Source organism: Electrophorus electricus, chromosome 12 (genome assembly GCF_013358815.1).
Source record: "Electrophorus electricus isolate fEleEle1 chromosome 12, fEleEle1.pri, whole genome shotgun sequence".
Taxonomy (NCBI): domain Eukaryota; kingdom Metazoa; phylum Chordata; class Actinopteri; order Gymnotiformes; family Gymnotidae; genus Electrophorus; species Electrophorus electricus.
This window is the reverse complement of record NC_049546.1, coordinates 12,980,925-13,003,895: the sequence shown is the minus strand read 5'-3', so window position 1 is coordinate 13,003,895 and position 22,971 is coordinate 12,980,925. Positions and strand designations below refer to the sequence as shown.

At 38.5% G+C, this 22,971-nt stretch overlaps 2 protein-coding genes across 3 annotated transcripts; both read right to left on the bottom strand.

Annotated features, from left to right (window-relative positions):
* Window positions 1-7,344: 7,344 nt before the first annotated feature.
* On the bottom strand, window positions 7,345-9,707 carry zgc:174917 (uncharacterized protein LOC565650 homolog). Its single transcript, XM_035532366.1, is given in 8 exon segments — window positions 7,345-7,618; window positions 7,738-7,842; window positions 8,089-8,228; window positions 8,496-8,587; window positions 8,794-8,815; window positions 8,818-9,069; window positions 9,273-9,435; window positions 9,702-9,707. Coding segments are annotated over 8 exon segments (873 nt in total). The 3' UTR covers window positions 7,345-7,525.
* A 5,492-nt stretch (window positions 9,708-15,199) lies between these two features.
* On the bottom strand, window positions 15,200-22,347 carry si:ch211-153b23.7 (golgin subfamily A member 6-like protein 22). Of its 2 annotated transcripts, XM_035532314.1 has the most exons (8): window positions 22,183-22,347; window positions 21,921-21,954; window positions 19,600-19,750; window positions 18,666-18,809; window positions 17,746-17,880; window positions 17,337-17,567; window positions 16,440-16,565; window positions 15,200-15,839 (listed from the first exon to the last, which is right to left on the bottom strand). In XM_035532314.1, the coding sequence occupies exons 3-8, from the start codon at window positions 19,675-19,677 to the stop codon at window positions 15,606-15,608; spliced, it is 948 nt and encodes a 315-aa protein (XP_035388207.1). In that variant the 5' UTR covers window positions 19,678-19,750; window positions 21,921-21,954; window positions 22,183-22,347; the 3' UTR covers window positions 15,200-15,605. The 2 variants fall into 2 exon arrangements, with proteins under 2 accessions (XP_035388207.1, XP_026860739.2); XM_027004938.2 differs by having other exon boundaries at window positions 21,921-22,347.
* Between the last annotated feature and the right edge of the window lie 624 nt (window positions 22,348-22,971).

Below are 22,971 nucleotides of genomic sequence, written 5' to 3'. Positions count from 1 at the left end.
AAAGAGCCAGAAATGTACAGTGCATCTATCTTAGTGAAATATGTCAAATAGTTTTTTGACATATTTCACTAAGTGAATAATAAGTTTATTTTCCCTTACCTTTATTTAATGATATGGCTGAGTTAAGGCTTTTGTTAGAAGGTTCTGTTGATAACTGCAGCTATTTTATGCTTGTGTAAATAAGCTTACCTATAGCTGGTTTACATATATTACTTTTCATAAGAGTGTCAACAATTGTCTCACTTTTAACCAGATAATAACCTTGGGCTTTACATCCTCTATTGTGAGGCTGCATAATGCTCTTATCCTGTTACATTTTGCTCAGTGGTTGTCAAATGAAAGATCACTTTGCTGTAAAAAGGTTGCTTAAACTGTCTTGATGTCAGTTTAGATCTGTGAGCTGAAACACTTTGGGGCACCAACTGGTGTCATCATAAACATTGTTTTGCGATCTGTTTAAATATAAAACACTGAGATTTGGAGAGTGCTGTGTGTGTGTGTGTGGGTGTGTGTATGATGATGACAATGATGATGACGACAATGATTATTATTATTGTTGCTGTTATTATTATTATTGCAAGACTAAATGCAAGACTACTATGTATATAGTGTTATAAGCAGATATGATAAGGTACATAAACATGCTGTTATCCCCCTCTCATATATAATGACAAATTCACTTTGTCTGAACAATTTTATGTAGTAATGGAAATAGTATTTGGAAGCTTAGTTAGAAGAGCAGCTGTCGAAACAGCTATGCTTTCATATTATTTGTTTGAATTCTGCTGCTCTATCATTTGCATTTGTGTCATACTACAAGCAAACCGGAACAACAGCAGAACTGCCAGAGTGCTTCAAAGAGGAGAAAGCCAACATTAGTGTAAGGCAGGGAGCTTTCCCTGCAAGTAAACTGTTTTTTCCACTGACCTTCTTTGACTTTTTACACATCAGTGACCACAATACTGATATAGTTCCATGCTCACATTAGTTGCATTCACCTAGCAGCAACATTACCTGACTGGTTTGAGCACATCGACCAAATGATACCCTGGTGATTTCACAGACTTGGAGCACTAGACAGCAACAATTACGTAATAATGCTACTGTCTCCAAATAAAGGCAACCAGAGTACAATGCTGACTACAGAGGTTTGTGTGCTGCTGAAAATGTACAATTCTGCCTTCAGATCAGTTTACATGGCTGCCATAGGAACATCAAAAACCACCCAGTCTTACTCCTTCAGTTTGAGACAAAGGTCAACTATGCATGGAAAATTCACAGTAATGTCTCAGATACAAGAAACACATTGGGAGTTCAGGCATCACTGAATCACTAAATTTAACAACTTCAAATGCTTGTGACAATGATACTTCTGTTCTGGATGTACCATTCCAGGTTACAAGTACAAGACACTGAGCCTGCTAGGAAGAGCAGCCCTCCCTTCTATTGTTACTGTGTTTGTCCATAGCTGATGTGAGGAGGATCCTTCCCATAGTCATACTACTCAAGACAACCTTTGGAGCTGACAATATCCCCGGGGGCATGCTCGGGGAATGTGCAGATCAACCATTAGGTATCCTCACAGAAATCACCAATATATAAGTCTGAAAAAAAATTATCTGTGCTATACCTATTTTTCCACTTCATTCCATTCCATGAGGTGCTTTGAAAGGATAGTCATGAACCATACAAGTCTTAATCCCACTTAGTGTCATAGAGCCAGATATAACCTCCTAATAAGAGTAAATGTCTGGAGACAGTCTGTTAAAACATTTTGTTAGTGGATGGCAGGGACGTTTGTCACTGGCACGGCTATACTTACACGCAATCCCTTTAAAACCTAAAATATCCATGTGCTTTTATTCTTCATAAACAACATTTTTACTAGCTGGAGAACTTTATGGATTTATTGAAGTATCAAAATTGATGTTTCAGGATGTTGATGTGCAATTTTATAAGGACATCAGAGCAATATCCAGTTACTCCTACTTTGAGATCTGCCTTTATGAGGTATTGTGTTGGTTTTCAAATTTCAAAGTCAGTTTGGTCTCTGTCTATGTTCCTAGCTAAATTCCCCCATGGCGGTCCTTTTGTGACAGGTCTAACAAACAGGTACTCTCATTATGAGATAATGTCTTGCTCCAGCCTACTAGATCCACTGAGAATGCCTGATCCTTTGTCTTTTTCTTAGACTTGTTCTACCCAGATAAAAACAAAACAAAACAATAATGTAAGAGTTCTGTGTATCGGTTTTAGTTCAATATTAAATGCAATGATTGCACAGTGGCCTATATGGAAATTTAACCAACTGGGCCTTAACAACTTCCTTTGTATGAGATCCTGGACTTCTAAACATATCAGTCAGTCTGGACTGGCACCAAAACCAGCATTACGATATTGTGTACTGGGGGATACATGCTTAGTACACTGCTATTCACACTGATTATTCATGAGTGAACTGCCAAGTACAGTAAATATTACATCTGTATTGTTGATGACACAATGTTGCTGGGCCTCATCAATAGTAATGACAAGCAAGGCCCAATTCCATGGCTTGACTAGACACGAATGGCCTGCTTCAGTCCAACTTACAGAATTTCAGTTGCATTAAAGTCAGGACTCTTGCCTAATAATTCTAAAGTACTCTGTTGATCATGACCTTCAACCGATGTCACAGCTATGGAGTGCCTTTGCAATTCTCTTTGTCAAATAGCCACTTCTACAGGTAACACTATTTTGAGTGGTCTTTTGTGGATAATTAATAGACTCTCAACAGACTGTCAGTAGAATATCAACAACATATAAACTGAAGTGGCAGTAGTGAATCATCATTCAAGTTAATATATTTATACCGTCTGTAGATGGACAAACCTTATTTATGATTAACATACATATATTACTTTAAGTAGAAATATTATTAATACATTACTTACATTAAGTAAATATATTATTAATACATTTTTTAAAATTTTATTAAGCATATATATTGCTGATACATTAGATTAAGTAGGTACATTGTTAATGCGTTATTGTTAATGTGTTACTAACATTAAGTTAGTACATGGTTAAGTTACCATCAAATTGATATATTGCTGATGTGTTGTTAAATGTCTGTCTCATTTCTTAAGTAGATTTATGCCTATTGTTGATATATTGCTTAAGAAAATATTATTAATATTTTACTTACATTAAATATATTGCTAATGTGTTACTATTATTTATATATATATATATATATATATATATATATATATATATATATGTGTGTGTACATACATACACACACTTTTTTTTTTTTTTTGCTGATACATTACTTACGTCAAATAGACATATTATCTGTTCGCAGGGCTTGATAGTTTGAGCACAAACTTTTCGTCACCAAACTAGGAGACATCGTCAGTGAAGTTGTTGGTGCTTTTTTTCTCGACGAGAGCCTGCGTTTATATAATTTCTGTGTAGGTCCATATTTCGATTCAACGTTTGCGTAAGACGTGCAATTGTGATTGGTTGAACCTTCGAAATACGTGCATCGTGGTTTGCATAACTTTGTTTGGATTGGACAAAGCCTTATCGCAACTAGCTAGCTAACTAACTATATGGTTAATTAGCTGACTAGCGAGACGGTTTAGCCCACTAGCTTTGCTGTATCGCTAGCAAAACCTACATACAGCTCGTTCAAGCCTTTCAAAAAACCTCCCTGAAAATAATAAAACACCCAACAGCTAGCTCCAAATGCCACATATCACAAATAACTCTAGCTAACCAGCTAGCTAGAATTCTGCCCACCTGCGTTCTGAACTAATCAAATAGTCGATTAGCAGTGTCCAGGTAGCTAGTTAGTTAGCTAGCTAGATACGAGTTTATGATAGGACTACATACATCTTTATGCTGCAGAACTGTTCTTTAAGATTAGCAGAAAATAAACAAATGCTTTCAATCATCAAAGTTACTTACCTTTTTGACTACCTAGGGTCAATGGATTTCCTTGCCAGAGGGAAGTTTCTTATCCTGCTCAATCTAGACTGCGGCTATTGGAAAATTTCTGTAGAGGAAGAGTCAAAGCCTAAGACGGCGTTTATTGCAGTCTATTCAAAAAATGTTTTTTTTCCACATTTATATAGTGCTTTTTACAACACATTTTGTCACAAAGCAGCTTTACAAATGTCCAAGTCCAAGCTCTCAGTGAGCAAGCCAAGGGCGACAGTGGCAAGAAAAATTTCCATAGAGCATGAGGAAAAACCTTGAGAGGAACCCAGACTCAAAGGGGGGTAGGGGAGGGGTGGCATCCTCCTCTGCCCAGCAAAGATCACCACAATAATAACAATTTTAACAGAATAATAAATAAAAATGAAAAAATAAGCAATTAATGTATAATCCATCTTTCTAGAGGTCCTAGTCTTGTCCTGATGGTGTGCATGTGTCCGAGACCCATCCTGCAAGAGAATGTCTATTAAGGGTAACAGAGAAGTAGTTGGCTATGGTGGAGGTGTGGTGGGCTACAGGAGGGAACATCAGGGGGTGGTGTGAGTAGCCATGGTAGCTGAGATGGGTAGAGGCTCAGTAACATCATGACATCCCAGGAGAGAACGTCCAATAAGGGCAAAGTAGTAGCTGGAAAGTAGTTGGCTGGGGTGGAGGTGTAATAGGCTATAGCAAGGGACATCAGGGGATATTCCAATTCTGGGTTCTCCCATTCAGCCTCTCTAACACTCCCGCAATGTTCCAGAGGCTAATCAATAATGTTCTTGTTTACTTGGACGACATTGTCATTGGCTTGCGGACATTCGAAGAGCACATGGCCGACTCGTGAAAAGTGCTATCCAGACATCACTCAGCTGGTCAGTTCTGCTTAAAAGAGCTCACTTTCCTTGGGTACTGCCATTACCCCCTCAGGTATTCTACCAGACCTAGACAAAGTGAAGGCTGTGGCAGACTTTAAAATTCCAAGAGCAGTGAGACATGTGAGACAATTCCTAGGTCTTACGAGCTACTGTTGTCATTTCATTAAAGACTGCACATCATGCTAAGCCCCTATTTGCACTCACAGAACTGGACACTAAATTCATCTGAGATGGAAAATGTGAAGCTGCAATAAATTTCCTAAAAGGCTGTCTGACTTCAGCACCTGTTTTGATGCTCCCTGATTTAGGCTGCCCGTTCTTCATTCACGCGGACGCTTCTGATGCAGGCCTTGGTGCAGCTTTAATACAGAAAGATGAGGACAGTTGGGATGTGGCAGTTGCATACGCTAGCTGTGCTCTACGCAAGGCTGAAAAGCCATACTCTACTCCTGAAAAAGAATGTTTGGCTGTCATCTGATTACTTGAATACTTCAGGGCATATATTGAAGGTCTTCATTTGACCATCTTCACCTACCATAGCAGCCTGCAGTTGTTGATGTCATGGCCTAACCTATTGGGTAGACTTGCTAGGTGGTCACTACGACTTCAGGACTTGTTTTGTTGTAATTAATGTTTGTTAATAATCTGAATTTGGTTGTTTTTCACTTTATTTGGAGTGTCCAAGTTCATATCTGTAGATGTTAACCTGAGATGTCACTGAATGTGTAACAGGCATAGTACATGCCATCTGTCACGGGACGCTCCCCCCACCCCCAAGTCACGTGGTACGGTCTGCCGAGTGCAGGGGGTTTCACCTTGTTTGTAACCACGTCCTTTGTAAGTGCACGCACCTGTATGGGGTCTGTGTCTTTTGTCTATTTAAATCTCTGATAGTGTGTGTATTGTCTTGGTCATTGTTAGTCTGCTGTTAAATGTAAAACCAATATGTAGTCTTCATTCAATGTTATTAGAGTCTGTGTTTTGTTACGTGTATGAGGCATGTCTTTCGTTCATGTTGTATATGAGTGCCACCGTTGTTGTTCGTGTCTTTTGTTAATAAATGTGTCACTTCATCGAGGGAGTCTGTGCGTCCTGCTCCACGCCCATCGGCACTCGGGCCAGCAGATCCGTTACACCATCTCAAGATAATCAAAAAGTTATATACAAGCTCTTGGCTTTGTTAATAATGGTTTTATGTATTCATTATCCTTATAAGCACCGTTCAATAGATGTTTCGCTACTAAGCTCTTGTGTGTCAAATAAATGAGACAGACATTTAGCAACACATCAGCAATATATCATTAATGTGACTCTTTATTTACAAGTTTATCTGCATAATGTTTGTCACGGACTGCTCCTTTCCCATAAGTCACGTGGTACAGCGCGCCGTGTGTAGGGGGATTCACAAAGGTACTGTGTCTTTGTTTTTGTAACCACGCCCCCTGGGATTGCACACACGTGTATAGGGTTTAGTGTTACTGTCTTGTGTGTCCATTTAAACCCCTGTCCGTGTGTCTCTTTGTGAGTCATTAATGTAAACAGTAGCTGTAGCACGTAAACGTCTGTGTTTGTTTCCACCTTTTCGTATTTAAGTGTATATCGTTAGTGTTAAATGTTTAATAATGTTCACCCGTGTAGTTGTATGTGAGTGCCACTTGTGTTGTCCATGTTTAATGTTAATAAATGCCCTGCGGCACTGGGGCCAGCACCGTTACAACGTTAGTAACACCAACAATAAATGTATGAGTGATGATAGTACCAGGTTTATAATAAGTCTAGTTGATTTAAGTAATGTATCAGCAATATCTAAACTTAATGTAAGTAAAATATTAATAATATTTACTTAAGTAATATATCAACAATTGGCATACACCTACTTAAGAAATGAGACAGACATTTAACAATACATCAGCAATATATCAATTTGATGGTAACTTAACCATGTACTAACTTAATGTTAGTAACACATTAACAATAAGGCATGTACCTACTTAATCTGATGTATCAGCAATATATCTGCTTAATATAAAGAATGTATTAACAATATATCTGCATAATGTAATGTATTGATAATATTTCTAATTAATGTAATATATCTAAATATATATGTTAATCATAAATATGTTTTACCAATCTAATATATTAACTTTTAAATATATTAACTTTTATGAATGTTTTAGATGATTCAGTACTGCCACTGATTTCTTGTTGATATTCTACTCACAGTCTGATGAGATCTTATTAATCAGCTACAATCAGCTACAAAGGACCAGTCAAATAAAAAAAAACTTTTTAATCTATATGCCATATGCTTGATCGTGTACTTATGGATTATAAATCAGAAATCCATCTGTAATTCTGCTTTATGAATTTCAACAAATTTTGTTTAACATTTAACATTTAGTAAATAAAGCTACTCCAGTGTAAACTATTGTTTGTTAAATAAAAATATCCATATTTATTTTAATGACTTAGATGAAGAACAGATCACTTTATAGGAACCATCCAGTAAAGCACATAGGAACAACATAAATGATTTATCCACACATCTGTAAACAACTAGTTTTCATCAATTTCCATCAGTAAAGGTTTTAAATATTTAAGGCTTAAATATTTAAATAGCTCATTAATTTCACATATATGATCAATATGTACTAAATAGTAATTATGAGCAATTCATTCATTCACATTTTTGGACTTTTGATGGAGAAATGGTTGTACTTGTCATCTCCACTAACCAGGACAATAGCAGGGAAACTGCTGGGTCATTCAGGATCCTGTCAGAAACACAAAGAAGACGTTGGCATGTTATTTTCATTTGCAAGTAGTTTTTCTCGCCAAACCCAGAAATCGATTACCAGTTTCTACTGATAGAGAGGAATGCTAGGATTCTAACCTGAATGGAAAATGCTGCAGTGGGAACATAGCAAATCACAAAGCTACAGTGCCTCCTATCTGACATGTTGGGATCACTAGTGTGAACCAAAAGTCTATCATGGATCTACACATTGCAATATTAGAGAAACTTCTTGAAATGCATTAAATTCAGACAAATTATAATGTATTACACAGCTCTATACCCAGACTGGCTCAGAGCAGAAAACAAACTTTGAGTAACATCACAAGATCTTGCTCAACACATGACATTGTAATACTGCTCCAAAGTCTTGATAATTATATCCTGTTTCATGCAACTGTGTAATTTCAGACATACTATAAAAACAAAATTCACGAATGTGCTACTTACAGACATCTGCCCAGCCAGTAGGGGGCAGAGCACAGCCTTCTCTTTCTGCACCAGCTCCTCTGGAATCTCTTAATTGACAGAAAGCATGTTACCAGCACACTCGGCTTGCCGATGTGGCAGAAGGCCAGAGAAGTGAGTTCCTGTTAGAAAAGGAGCAGACTTTAAAGTTTAAACTTTAATGTTTTAAAGTTACTGCTTAACCAAGGCTATAGTGTGGTAATTAGCTGGGGAAGTGTGTCATAGGTATGGCAGAAAGCAGCCTTTATTTTCAGAACATAAAAAGGTGAGAACATCATTAAAGGATTGGTTGCCATGGTGCCAGAACTTGTGCAGGCTAAATAGTGGGTGTTTTGCTGACCTAAAGGGGAACAGAACATTGTAAAACTCTATCTGCATGGCTTTTATACCTGGAATGACCTGCAGGGCACTATTGTCCTCAAGAGAGTCATCCAAGGCAGGCCAGACAGACCCAATTGGCCCTCCATCGAATGCCCAATACCTATGACCATGTGCAAAAGAGATATACAGAGGTCGGTCCCAAATCTACAATATATATACATACACACATTTAAGTAATTAATCTTACAAAACATGAATGAAACAAATTAGTGTATTGTTACAGCAATAATGTGAACAAATACAACATGTTGATGCCTGGTCATGTTTATAACCCAGATCTTCTCTAACCCCTTGTATTTCACCTACTTTATGTCTTGATGCCAGGCCCAGTTGACATTTTCTGATCAGGCTCGAATTTGTCCCTCCTTTGGCTGTAAAGAATCATGTTTTTGTTGTTTTGACTGTGGGGCAAACCAAGTTTTGACACCGGGTATTTGCAGATGAACTGGGAATCCAGCAGGAGGATATCAGGACCCAGGACAGTTGTAATCACTTCTAGGACTTTGGGATGTTTGGTTAGTGCCCTGACCCAGTCATATTCCATATGAACATTATGCAGGTTATAAGAGGTGTAGTGCTCTCCTGTGTCAGTAGTTTGAGCACATACATATTTCATATGAGTTCTCATGAAATTAATTCCTTTCCAAAAGTTAAAATAAACACAATCAACACATTCCTGTGTTTCTAGTTAAAGGTGAATGTGAGAACTATGAACTGTCAAAGCAGGTGCTCTCACTGTGTTCTAGTCAATTACAGTGTCTTATTGCAAAGGATGCGAGACATACCAAATTTCCTCTCCAGTTTGGTGAAGGCATCTCTAGCCTGCTGCAGCTCCTTGGAGCTGAGTATAGGAATGCTGGTTAGATAGCCTTGCTTCTCATAGAGGACCGTAAGCTCTGCCATCTTCTGATATAGAGTGTAATGCTGGAAGGGGCTTGTTCTGGTGTTCTGGTAACCATGGTGTCGCTGAGGTCCTCTCTTCTCTTGTTATTCTCTGAGACCCGAGTCATACTTGTTGAGGGAGACTGCTGGTTTTATGAAGCGAAGGCATCTGGGATTAAAAGTGTGTGTGTGAGTGTGTGTGTGTGTGTGTGTGTGGGGGGGGGGCTGGAGAGAGATGGAGAGCGGGAGAAACTGTCAAAGAGTTCAAGAACACCCTAGCAGAGGTATTTCCAACATGGTTTCCTCATCTATAAACCTGCTTGTCCACCCACTTCCATTTCACATATTAAGAGTTAACTTAATCTTGGTTGTTTATGGAGCAATAGAATTATCCACAGTAGTCACCTCATCATGACCAATTTATTGTTAAAAACATGTTACTATTGAACAAATGGGTGGAGGACCATCGCCCTTACGGGTGCTGTAAAACACTGGCACCATGCATAATAATATGTCACTTGAAAGAATCAAACTGTTCCCTAAAATATTGAGCTAGGCTACACCTGCCTGAATAGCAGGCACCTGCTGCATGCAAATGAATGAGAGCTGTGTATGGTCCTGGTTTATAACCCAAGGTAACACAATTAAAAAAAAATACTAATGACCAAAATAAAATGGAGAAAGTAAAAGTTGAAAGCAATATACAGGACAGAAACAAAGTGCATATTCAATTCCATTATATAACATTCATAAAGCAAAATTCTTACCACCTGTCTGATATTTGGATCAAAACTGTGGTCAGCTGTAGAAGACCTCACTCTATTATCCTCTGTCAGTAGGATGTCTTCCAAACACAGTATTCTGTATTTCCAAACACTGGACTGTATTCCAGAACTTCCAGTACAAATAATTGTGACCATTCTAAACAAAAGGTGACAGCAGGAATGAATACATGGTGATTCATGGTGATTTACTGGGGCATTGTTAATGTGATGAAATGTAAAATCCAAATTGAACTATAAGGACACATTTCCTGTTTTGGCTATAAATCCCATTACAAAGGAGCATCTACACGAAATAAATAAAGCCTGCAGATTATGTTGGAAAGTGATCTGAGACTCAATAGGCTGGTGTATTGCAGGGCCATTGACTGGCTATTTTATCAGTGATACAAGATGTTTTGGAGCCAGTGAAGGCTAAATGCCCAGTAGACCTGAGACTGAAAATTGTCCAAAATACATGTAGACCTGCTGTTTGTAGGGATGTACACAAGACTGAAAACACATTGCTTTTTTTAAAGGTAAAATTACCTCAGCACTATTATGCATACTGTTTTCCATAATGTATTTTATATTTTTAGAATTTGATGGACATCTTGATGTGTTCTGCATCAACCTGAAAATACAAATAGTAATTATTATTATTGTTGTTGTTGACATCAAAGACTGACACTTGACCAGAGACAGAAAACTGAAATTATTGAGTATGAGACCTTTTTCCTCATAATGATTTGACATGCGTACTTGTGAGTCAAAGTTAGGGTAACAGCAGCTATTGTTTTGTTTTGTCAATTTAGTTATCTAAATTCAATAATGAGATTAGAACAAAGAGACATTTCTTCTCAACTTAATAAAAGAGGTGAGATGGTGGTAACACAGAGGGTGAGAGGCGAGTGAAGTTCTGGAGTATCTTTATTCTCCATAACAAGTCTGTATATTAAAGCAATCAAACACTAAATAAACAGCAGCAAGACCTCAAAGGTTGTCTAATGACGAAGGCTTGAGGCTGGGTGCTTGGTGCACCGTGACATGAGGAAGCTTCATGTGGGAAAATCTTTCCAATTTAGGGTTTTCTGTATATGCACAGTATCAGCATTAGAAAAGATAATAATAATATGCACAATATCCTCCAACTCTTTGTCTATATTTAGTTTCTGACCATAGGATTATGGCTAGCTGGATAATAATTCTCATCCCATGAATAATATACTGTAAAGTATAAAAGAAGCTGAAAGCAGTTTTTTGACATTTTAAATAGGTTTTATAAAGTAACATTTCACATTGTTACTTTATAACAATTATATTTTTAATTGTTACTTTTCGTTACTTTATAACACCACCACTATTATCCATTAATAGGTGTTTCAGAGTGTTTAGAAATATTTAATATTTTTTGCCAATGCTTAATGTTTGAAAAAGTACACTCTAAATATGTAACCCGTTCAATTTTTATATTTCAAATACCTACACTACACATAATAAAACCATGTTTTGTTTAAGGATTATGAAATTTTGCTTAGCAAGAATGCACAGATTTTTCTTGTGTGAACACAGCTCAAATTGTTTCTCAATAAATCCAGCAAAGAGGTTTGTAAGGGATGGTCCCATTTTAGTGCCCATACTATAACTCCTCTTATTTGTGAGTAGTATCTCAGTGTTTCAACATCTGCAACCAGCAACTCCTGTCAGAACTATGCTGCAAGGAGTAGCCAGGATGATAGTTCAGATGGAAGACACCACCTTGAACAGACCACACCTCCTTGAACAGGATCCAGTAACCATCATGCTAGCAGACATCCAAGACAGGGTCTCAAGTATGAAGAGCTAGACAGCTGCAGGCCCTTACATGGTCCATGCCTACTGGTTGAAGAAGCTAACTGCACTCCATGAGCATCTGGCAGCATAAATGAACCAGTTGCTAATGGATGTAACCCACCCTGAATTGTTAACTGAAGGCCAGAAAGTGCTGATCCTGAAGGACCCATTCCACTACCAGCCGATAACCTACACAGCATGAAAGTTCCTGTTGGGTATCACTGCAGCCTAAATGAGCATGCACAATACATGAGTGAGGCCCAGAAAGGCAATGGCAAGAACACCAGAGGAGCCAAGCACCAGCTGCAGACACTCAAGACTGTATGACCAGACAGACCAACCTGTGCAGCACCTAGATTTACTACAAAAAGCCTATGATTCAATGACCCCACATGGACCCTGGAATGCTAGAGGCTATAAAACATCAAGAGGACTCTAATAGCCTTCATCACGAACTCAATGATGCTGTGGAACCATAGAGGCCAAATTTAGACCAATAGCACAAGTCACTGCCAAGTGCATGATTTACCAAGGAAATGCCCTGTCCCCACTGCTGTTCTGCATAGGAGTGAACCTGGTCAGTGAAATAACCATCACCAAGAGTAGCTACAGAACGGCTACTGGCTACAGAATGGAACAACCATCAGCCACCTCCTCTACATGGATATCATGAAGTTATATACCAGAAGTGAAAGAGATTTCAAATCATTATTCCATCTCTCTAGGAAATACAGCAACGACATCGGAATGTCATTCAGACTGAATAAGTGTGGTCAGATGGTTACAAGGGAACAGAAGGTAGCTAGACCTGAAGGAATTGTATTTCCAGAAAATAATATAGCAGATGTTGAGGGTAAGTACAAGGACTTTGGAATCCCACAGGCAAATTGAAATCATGAAGAAGCCACAAGGAATGCAGCTATAGCCAAATACCTACAAAGAGGCAAATCCTGAGAAGTCAGTTGAATGGGAAGAACAAGATCCAGGCTATCAACACCTACACTCTACCAGTCATGAGATACCCTGCTAGCATAATAAGATGATCACAGAAGATTATAGAAGCCACTGAAATCAAGACAAGAAAACTACTCACAATGCACAGCGGATTTCATCCCAAATCCAGTCGTCTGAGACTGTCCAGTAAATGTAAGGAGGGGGGCCAAAGACCAGTGAGCATCAAAGCCACTATCCAGGATGAAATGTCCAAGATCCCAGAGTATGCCAGGAAGATGGCCCCAAGTGATGAAGTGCTTAGTGAGTACCTCAGACAGCAGAAACATAAGGTGGATGGGAATGAGGAGGAACAGGAACCATCATGGGAGGATAAACTCCTGCATGGTATGTATCACTGGCAGATAGCTGAAGTGACTGATATGGAGAAATCCTACCAATGGCTGGAAAAGGCTGGAAAAGACAACACAGAGGCACTAATCTTGGCAGCACAGGAACAAGCTCTACCACACTAGGCAGGACCCCAGATGTAGGCTGTGCAAAGATGCCCCTGAGACAATCCAGCACATAACAGCAGGATGCAAGATGCTAGCAGGTAGAGCTTACATGGAACACCATAACCAAGTGTCTGGCATAGAATACATAAATATTTATGCTGAGTATGGGTTGTAAGTTCCAAGGTCAAAATGGGATACACCCCTAAAGGTGGTGGAGAATGATCAAACTAAGATGTTATGTGATTCCAAATACAGACTGCCAAAATGGTAATGGATAACCAACTGCACATAGTAGTAATGGACAAACAGCAGAAGAGGACTGTAGTGATAGATCTAGCAATCCCAAGTGATAGCAATATCAGTACCAAGGAGCATGAAAAATTTGAGAAATACCAAGAGCTGAGAGAAGAGCTGGAAAATGGGGAACGTGAAGTCAACAGTGGCTCCTGTGGTAATTTGAGCACCAGGGGCTTCGACCCCCAAATTGGGGGTAAGATCCCAGGAACATCTGAGATCTCTGTTCAGAATTGTGCAGTCCTGGGAACAACTAAGCTAGTACTCAGGACCCTCAAGCTCCCAGGCCTCTTGGACCTGATGACCTGAGCTTGAAGGAGAAAGACATCATCCAGAGGAGGGCAAGTGGGGAATTTTTTTTTTCATATATCCAAATAACTAGGAATAGTGACTACTTTCAATGTTTCCAAGAGGAAGTTAGAAAGCTCAAAAAGGACTGATCTATACTCTTGAAACTAAAACCCCATGAAATGGTTTTTATGATTTAAACATCTACCATTTTCCTTTGGTAGATTAAGTTTTTTAGCGGGTTTGTTGAAATTTATGTTACTTTCTCTTTCGCAGGTATTAATAGAACAGTCAAGTGCTTCAAATCCCTCTATATGGTGTGTCCAGGAAGACTTGGTTGAGTTATATTTAGATAAGGTTTTCACTAGCATCATGACATATGAATAGAGTATCCTGGCTATTTTTTATTAAAATCAGCCTGTGGTCTTAAATGCTGGAAAAAAAAAATTATTTCAGTAATGGACTTAAATTAATTAGTTGTAGGCCTTGTACAAATTTTAGACCTTACTGATAGGACAGATTAAAGAAGTTAATTCCAAATCTCTGGGAATAATGACAACTTTCTTGCAAAAGAGAGTAAAGAACTGATCTTTATTCTTGGAATGTTAGAACCTCGTGGGATAAATGTGATGATTTAAACAACTACTTTTTGTAATATAAACTGGTTCCTCCTACTACTAACACAGAAGTAATATGCTTGCACAGCAGATGATCCAAAATGTTCTGTTTCTCTGGAAAGTTTGTGAAACTCCATTACAATTTTGAATTCTCTCTCTCTCTCTCTCTCTCTCTCTCTCTCTCTCTCTCTCTATATATATATATATATATATATATATATATATATATATAGTGACACCCCATTTAATGTGTCTTCCTCCTGCTCAGTATCTCTGTGCTTAAATTTAGTTTAAATTCAGTTTAGGAGGTGTTTTTGTCTCTAATAAGGCGGAGGAAGTCTTGTCTTGCCCCTTGGCACGGGCTGAATTCTGTGTACACTCTGTAATGATTTGTTATCCTGCCTGAGACATTGAAACGCAATTTACTGTTTATTTCGTGAACCCTCCCTCCTCTGTTCTTATTTAAGAGCTCTTTGTATAATTGTATACTTGTTATAGATATATGCCGGGTGACCCATGGAATCTGGTGTTAGTTATGTAAAACCCAAAAAGGGGGAAACCCTGAAGAATTGTGATCTGTACATTGATTGTCTGGCTGGTAGGGCTGAATGTGCTGGGTTTAGGAATTATCCACGTACAGGCTCGTTTGAATGGGAGTTTATAGTGCACAGTGCTATGTTTATTTATAGGGGTGAGGGTGAAAGTGAAACTTTAAATAAGTATATTTTAATGTTTACAAAACAATAGCTTTTACTCACATTCACATTCATGTTTTTGATATACAAAGCAATGTGTGTGTGTGTGTGTTTTTTAATGTAAGCTGAAGCATTGAAGCACATGATCAATATAGAACAAGCTAAAGCCTCAAATAAGTACATTTTAAAATTTCTTAAAATAGTTACATTTTAATGTATAGCTTTCATTAAATATACAGTTACATTCCTTTTTTAATAAAGATGTCTGTGTGTGTCTGTGTACTTGTGTGTTTGTCTGTCTTAGGGGTATTCCAGCTGTCTATGGTGCTTGCAGTGTTTGGGGCACACACACACAGCTCTTCTCTCCTCCTCCTCCCTGTTCTTCTGCCACTCTCCGCGTACTCGCTCCTGGTCGTTGTTGCAGCGGTGGACCAGCACTGGTTCCTTCGTACCTGGAGTCTTTCTCATCAGCAGTCTCTGGAGGAGCTGCTTGTCTGACCGCTCCTTCTGGAAGTCATCCTCATATACCTTCAGCTGATAGGGGTGAAAGGGGGAGGCCGAGAGATTACCCAAAGATGCCCTTTACCTCTACTGTGTTCTTAAGATTTTACAGATCAACTCTTTTCTTATATATATATCCTTAGCACAGACAACACACTATATCTTTACAGAAACACAGGTGGTGATGACGTTATCCATGATTCAAATATTATCTATAATCTTTAAAGGTTATATGAATGGGAAGGACTTTTGAATATAATGACATAGTCAGACCAGATCAGAAAATGGTAGCCTAAACTTACACAGCTGCCGAGACTTTACATCCTCTTACACTCTTTGTATGACTATTCAGACAACTGCTCTTACTGGAGGCAGGAGTAGCCTGCTTTTTCATAATATGTTAACCAAAGGCAGGTGGTCTAAATTTCATAACAGTCAAATAAGAGGAACAGGAAAAATCAGTGTGCTTTTGGAGGCGTACTGACACAGTGGAAGGATTTTCACTTGATTTTCTGTTGGCCGTGTCTGTATTTTATTTGTATAAATTCCAATGTTTAACAAAGGCTTTCTTCCTTCTTTGTGTAATGACGTGAAGTATGGCAGACTAACCGACAGATTCAGTCCCTAACTCACCTGCTCTTGCAACAGCGACATCTGCTGGCGCATTTCTCCCTCGCGCCGCCGTAACCTTTTATTTTCTTGGAGCATGCGTTCGTGGTCCTTGTGCTCTATTTTATAGTCAGCCTCATATATTTTGGTCTGCAAATAGAACATTGAAAATTGTTTAATCAGTTTTAATGAATATTTGTATCTATAAAGTTCTCAGATCCTGCCTTTTCCCATTTACTTCATTTTGGCCTTGATTTGTAGAGGAGTTAAAATGGGGCCACAGGAAAAAATAACTATGCAGAGGGGCTTCCCAAATCTGATAAGACACAGAGCACCTTTGTTGTAATATCAGTGAAAAACCCTGCACAGAATGTGACATCTCTTCACATGTACAACCTGCAGCTATTTCAGAGGCCTTACAATACACACTATGTATGTGGCTGAAAATAATACAGTCTCTTTTTGACAGTTTCATTTGTATGTATATAATCATTCAGTCTCACTCAGTTATTCGTTCATTAACTTGTTTATTTATATTTAGCTTACCCAGGCATTTAATTAAATCAGCACTAAACACACTGAATTTTTTTGAGATACTTGGCAAAATCTGAGGAGAGCTCAGAAAATCTCCTCTTATAAACAGTTGCTCTTTTACAGTGCAGCCTCCATGGGACAATGAAATGCATTCCAGGTTGCAGGAATGAATTGCTATGAGCGTTGGATGATCCTTTTACCACTGGGTGGTGCTGTCTATCCACACAAACGCTACAACACTGCACTAGGAACACAGCAGTGTACAGCATATTTTAAGGTTGTGCACAGGCCAATCTTTGACACTGTCCAATCTTTCTAATCGCCAAACTATGGCCCTGGATGATATGTCCTGCATGATTGATGACAGATTTAAAGCCACTAGCTCACCTGACATCTCAAGGCTTCCAGCTGCTCTTTCAGGTCCTGCACTTCCTTAACATTTTCTGCCTGGCTTTCGCAGCTCTCAGGGATCCCTCGGCTGGACCTGTTCCTTTGCCGGGATTCTAAAGGTGGGCCTGCGGACACAGAGAGCCCTGGGGTTGAGGCGAGCCCCACTTGCATCTTGGGGTTTCGCTCCATGAGTTGTTCGTCTAGTGGTCTGGTAAGTGCTGATGTGTTCTAGAGAGGAAAAACATAGAACAACATAGAATGGAAATGAGTCACCCATTCTGCTCTGTATAGCCAGGCTTGAATTTGCATGCATGTTTGTGAATGAGGGCCAGCACCATGTCCTAGCATCTGGTAGAACACAAGCATCCCCCCCCCCCCCCACACACACACTGGCTGCATTAATCACCTCTGTCCCTGTAGACCAGTGTTTCAGAGCATCGGTGTGATGAAGGCGACTCTCCAGGAGCCGGATGTATTCTTGGAGATGCTGGTTCTTCTTTAGCTCCTGCATCAGCGTGTGTTCATAGTACTCACGTTTATTCTAGACACACATATAGGAACACACAGGCATCAATCCCACTGCACACATAAAACACATAGAGTCTGACAGTGAGTATAGGCTTGGGCACTGGGGTGTTTACCTTCCATAAATGCTTGTTGTTTTCCACTCCATTGCATAAAAATGTCACAGACTCAACCATATCATGCATGCACTGCCTGGATCAGTCTGAGCAACTATGTTTACAAGTATGTTTCACAGTATGTATGACACCTGATTTCACTAATAGGACTGCCTAATTAGTGAGATCAAGTGTTGCCTTGGACTAGAGCCAACACCCACAGACACTCCTGCCTTTGATAGAGTCAACAGAAATCCCCTTATCTACTGATGTCCGACACTTTGCCAGGACCTAGAAAACGTGGCCCTACCATATATAATAATTTTAACACCCTAGTACAATTAACAAGTCAGAACAGTGGTACAGCAACCTGTTAAAAACAGCAAATTTCTTTGGGGCTCTTCTAAGTCCCAAGGCAGCCAACCAATGGCCATGCATCCCCATTTCCATGGTAACTGAGCATGAATGTGCTAATGCTAAGCCATCCAACATACAACACTCAATGGGGCATCAAAAAAAAAAAAAAAAAAGCATATTATAAGCAGGCTTATGGAAGAGTCTCAGGATGTTATGGGTAAACATCCTGAAACTGTTCCATAAGCCTGCTTATAATATGCCCCTTTTAAAAACCAATCAGGACTGCCTTATTGATCTGCAGGGCTATAATCCAGTCTGGATAGGTTGGACACTATGTGTAGTCAAGTACCTGTTCATGTTCCACCTTGAGTAGGAGTCTGCTGTTGAGCTGCTTGAGATCAGAGGTCTCCTGCTCCAGGGTGGTCACTTGCTGTTGCAGGCCTTCACTTGTACTGCGGTAGATGTGGTCCCAGTCCTCATTTAACTTCATCAGCTGTGACACACACACACACACACACACACACACACACACACACACACACACACACACACACACACATACACACACACACACACACACATGCAAACACACATACAGAGTTGCGCCACACTGAGCCAGGCCATTCAGGAGAGGGAGTGTCCCAGTCCCATTTAAACCTTCACCAAAATGTTCTCTGTATTTTCTCAGGTCTGCTTTATTCTTTGTGGTTTTATGAAGTGAAAGGAGGACAGCAAGCAGGAGCCATAACAAATAATAATTTTCTCACAGGAAAAGCTTTCCACACTGTCTGCAAAAGAGAAGAGCTTACAGACACCTTAATATAGCAGAATATTTTTACTGTCCAAACAAAGAAAAAAATGTATGTTCTTTTTTTTTTAAGTGAGTATAAAAGCTGCTAGCTTTCTCTTTATGTGTTGGCCAAAAACAAACAAAAAAAAGTCACACCTGCTCTGAATTGCTGAACAGCAAATCTGGCTATTAATCTTCCAATCTTTTTTTCCAATTAATTAAACATAATTCAGATCAAGGCGTAAGTGTTGCAATGTGTTCTGTAAAGATGTGTAAACTATTTTTATTACAGTGTTTTATTACAGAGAATCAATTTGTATACATACTGTACACACATTTTGTGTTGTATTGTATTGTTTGTCATATTTATGTGCGTGTGCAAATATTTAAGTAATTGTACACTTGTATAGGGTTACATGAGAATGGGCTTTTCAGAAATTTCAAACACAACAATCAAAGAAAAATGGAAGCGTTAGGGAGGCGCATGCTCTACCTCTTTGTTGAGTCTGCGCAGCTCTGTGTTCCTGTTGAGTAGCAGAAGCTTCTCCTCATCTGCAGTTGTGACTGACATGCTCTCTGTGATGAGGGTCAGCTGCTCCTCTCCTGAGAGCAGTCTCTCCCCTTTCGCCAAATCCTCCACCGGCCTGCAATACACACATGCCCAATTCCCAGCCTGGTGTTCATCATTCCTGAAATTACATACTAGTACAAAGAGAGTTTTCACACTATCCTTTATGGGTTGCACTGGATAAAAGAATTTCAAAATCTTTGCCTAACAATCTGCATAAGCTTACACTTTTCAAAGAGCATTTCCTGTGTGAAGATCTAAGTCTTCTCAGAATCTTCAGTATTTTTTTCACATTATCATACAAATAGACACTAAAATAATACTAATACTAAAAGTGAAAGTCATCATGAATATAAAACAAACTTTAAAAAACATGAAACCTGTAAGAGTAAGCATGATGATCAAAAAATAAACTTAAAATGAATATTCTGTCACTTCTAAAACTAAATTACACATGCTTTGTTATTATAAGTGTCTTGTTTTCATGAATGAGATCCATCTGTTCTTTGCATATGTATATTCCAAATGGTTTGCCATTTTGAGAATACTCCTGAAACAATAAAAAATTAGAGCAGTGTGCAAAGAAAAAAAAGATCAAAGTGATGGTTCCCTTCCAGTCTCATGAGTATATTGTTTCTGACAAATTTCTGTGAAAAAAAAAAGCTAGAGCACAATGTACTCCTATGCACAATCATAATTTTAAAGGATACTTCAGTTGTGTTATCTTTCAAAAGCATCATCCAGAAATAGAAAGTCATTTGCTGCTTTTGCAGTGCATTTCAGGGCTGCATTTTTAAGGCTTGACATAGAGTTACCTGGATGATTTATTTATATGCAGTGATGACATTGTCATTCCAAATGGTTGGTGCTGCTTATTTTGCTTTTATTTTAATATAGGACCTTCAATTGTAAAGTAATCCAAAAAATTATTAGATTAAGTACTACTAAAATAAGAATCTTTAATAGGTAATAAGTATTAATATGTGTAATACATAATACAAAACTAATCATTTGAATCTGAACCCTGTGTACTTTGCCACCCCTCCCCCTCCCCCCACCTTCCACATAGTACAAAAGCTGATGTCCCTATCTTTATGGGACAATTCCACACAGACCTATATATTACTGTGTATTGTGTTTACACTCATGTGTGCAATCAGAGATTTTGGTCCCTGTAAAACAATCACATTGGGAAGAGGAAAAAAAAGTACCTAAAACACACACACACACCAAGTTAATACAATGAAGTGGAGGGGGTTTTCAGTGTCAAGTAGTTTCTGGTACTTAAAGGCCCTTATCGTCAATGACATAAGCTTATAAGTCATCATAACTCTTAACAAGCCTAAGCTCATCATAACTCTTTCACTCTGAGCACATGAGACAAATACAGTATAATGATTTAAATGGCTGTCCCTGTCTGGTCCTGCCAAACGCCTCCTCCTCTAAATACCCCTTCCAGCTTTAGTCTGTCTTTGATAAATGGGACCAGTATGGGTGGTTAAAAGGGTAAGAGAACAGAAGACAAGCAAGAAAATAAGTGGGCATGAACAATAAATACTGTAAGTGAAGGGATGCTACACGGCAATTATTACAAATACACAAATGTGGCTACACTTAGAGTATTATATAAAATGGCCTTTTATATTGTTTTTATTTATTTAAGGTCTAAAATATGATCCCCAATATAAAGAATATTCTGTTTTATGGAGTCAGTTGGAAGGAGACCAAGGTATCATATTTTGTTACTGAAGAGGGAAAATATTATTGTCCTCTAGGCTGAAAAGAGGGAAATAATAACTTTGATTCATAGAGATTATCAAAAAAAATCTATCACCCAATACTTTATATCACACTTTCTTTTTGGAGATTTATTACAGAGGCACTACTGTACTGTTGACAATATAGCAGGTGAATAAAAGCTGACAAAGTAATGGCAAAAAGTCTGCTAAATTTTTATATTCCTGTGTACTTCAAATATTCTTCATATGTACATCACATATTAAGTGTGAATGGTCTAATTTGTTATATTCAAAGTGAAATCAATAAATATGTTTCTAATTCTTCACTGCCTCGTACATATTTCAGCTCTAGTAAATGTTACTGCTAGAACTAATACACAGAAGTGATCATTTAAATGTCAGTGTAAATGCTGACATTCCATCATGTAGTATGCAAATTAAATGAAGCAAGACTAGAATCAACAGAATAGCACTGAGCAAACCATAAAGCTGCAAAACTCTGCCTACCCCGAGTCCAGTGAAGTCTTCTGTTCATTTGTCTCTGTAGGGAGAGAATGCTGTTTAGCTGAAGATTCTTCTTCTGACAGGGATGATAATGAGCTTCCATCCATACTGTACTATCTTATTCTGAATGATTCCACCGATTAAAACATCCGTCTGCACCAGCAAATAATCCAAATGTTGTTACCAAGTAAGAGTGAAACAACTATGAATTTGAAATCACTGTGAGTTTAAGCATGAGGTCTAAATATAAGTCTCCTCTGCTCACATGCAAAACAGCATGAAATAGGAAGTACCACAAGAAATGTTTTGCTGCATTAGGTTTCTGTGTTCACTGCTATCTTATTTTACAAGGCAATCAACCAGAGAATGCTGTGTGAAAACAAAATATTCTAGCTAAGCTTTACTGCCATAAATTGATGTATAAGCTATAATAATGTTTTACACCCTTGATATGGCTGACAGTGTTTTGTTGATATAGTTAATAAAGTGAGAGAAGAATGAGGAAGTGTGACGTTGAGCAGCAAGGGAAATTCCTCTTTGCTAACATGTGCTTTTTGTGGAGTTTCTTTTCATAGAGCCCATCCTCTCTACAACAAAACCACAAACTTCTCAGTACCTGTAAGATGTCATTGTTTTCAACTGTTCCATACATTAAAGCACCAAAATAGAAGTCTTTGGGTGTAATCCTTAGTGTTCACTCACAGAGAACTGCCCAATGTAAGAGAGCAGATAAAAGGATGTCTTAAGAGCCTGAGTCGCAATGTCTCATTTCATCTGGGGTTTGAAAAATGAGATAAAGTATTGAAACATCTTGTAACTCTGACAAGACAGACAAGACAGAATACAATATGCAAAAGCTACTTCTGAGCTCCTTGATACAAATACTGTTTAATGATTCATGAATCTTTTAAGCATTGTAATCTGGGTAAGGGAAGTGACTGAGTGGATGGAAATACTTTCTTGAACGTCATAATAATTTAAAAAAAAAAATTCCCAGACTGCACTGGTTGTATCAACGTACATTTCATACTGTACTGTACCCTGCACCAATGCA

Bases quoted from the DNA above. Each gene is read 5' to 3' on its own strand.
- si:ch211-153b23.7 (XM_027004938.2), bottom strand. From the start codon at position 22,024: ATGGATGGAAGCTCATTATCATCCCTGTCAGAAGAAGAATCTTCAGCT. The intron at 19,751-21,920 runs GTAGGCAGAGTT...TGTGTATTGCAG, and splicing joins AAGACTTCACTGGACTCGGG to GCCGGTGGAGGATTTGGCGA. The intron at 17,568-17,745 runs GTGATTAATGCA...TTTCCTCTCTAG, and splicing joins ACTGGTCTACAGGGACAGAG to AACACATCAGCACTTACCAG.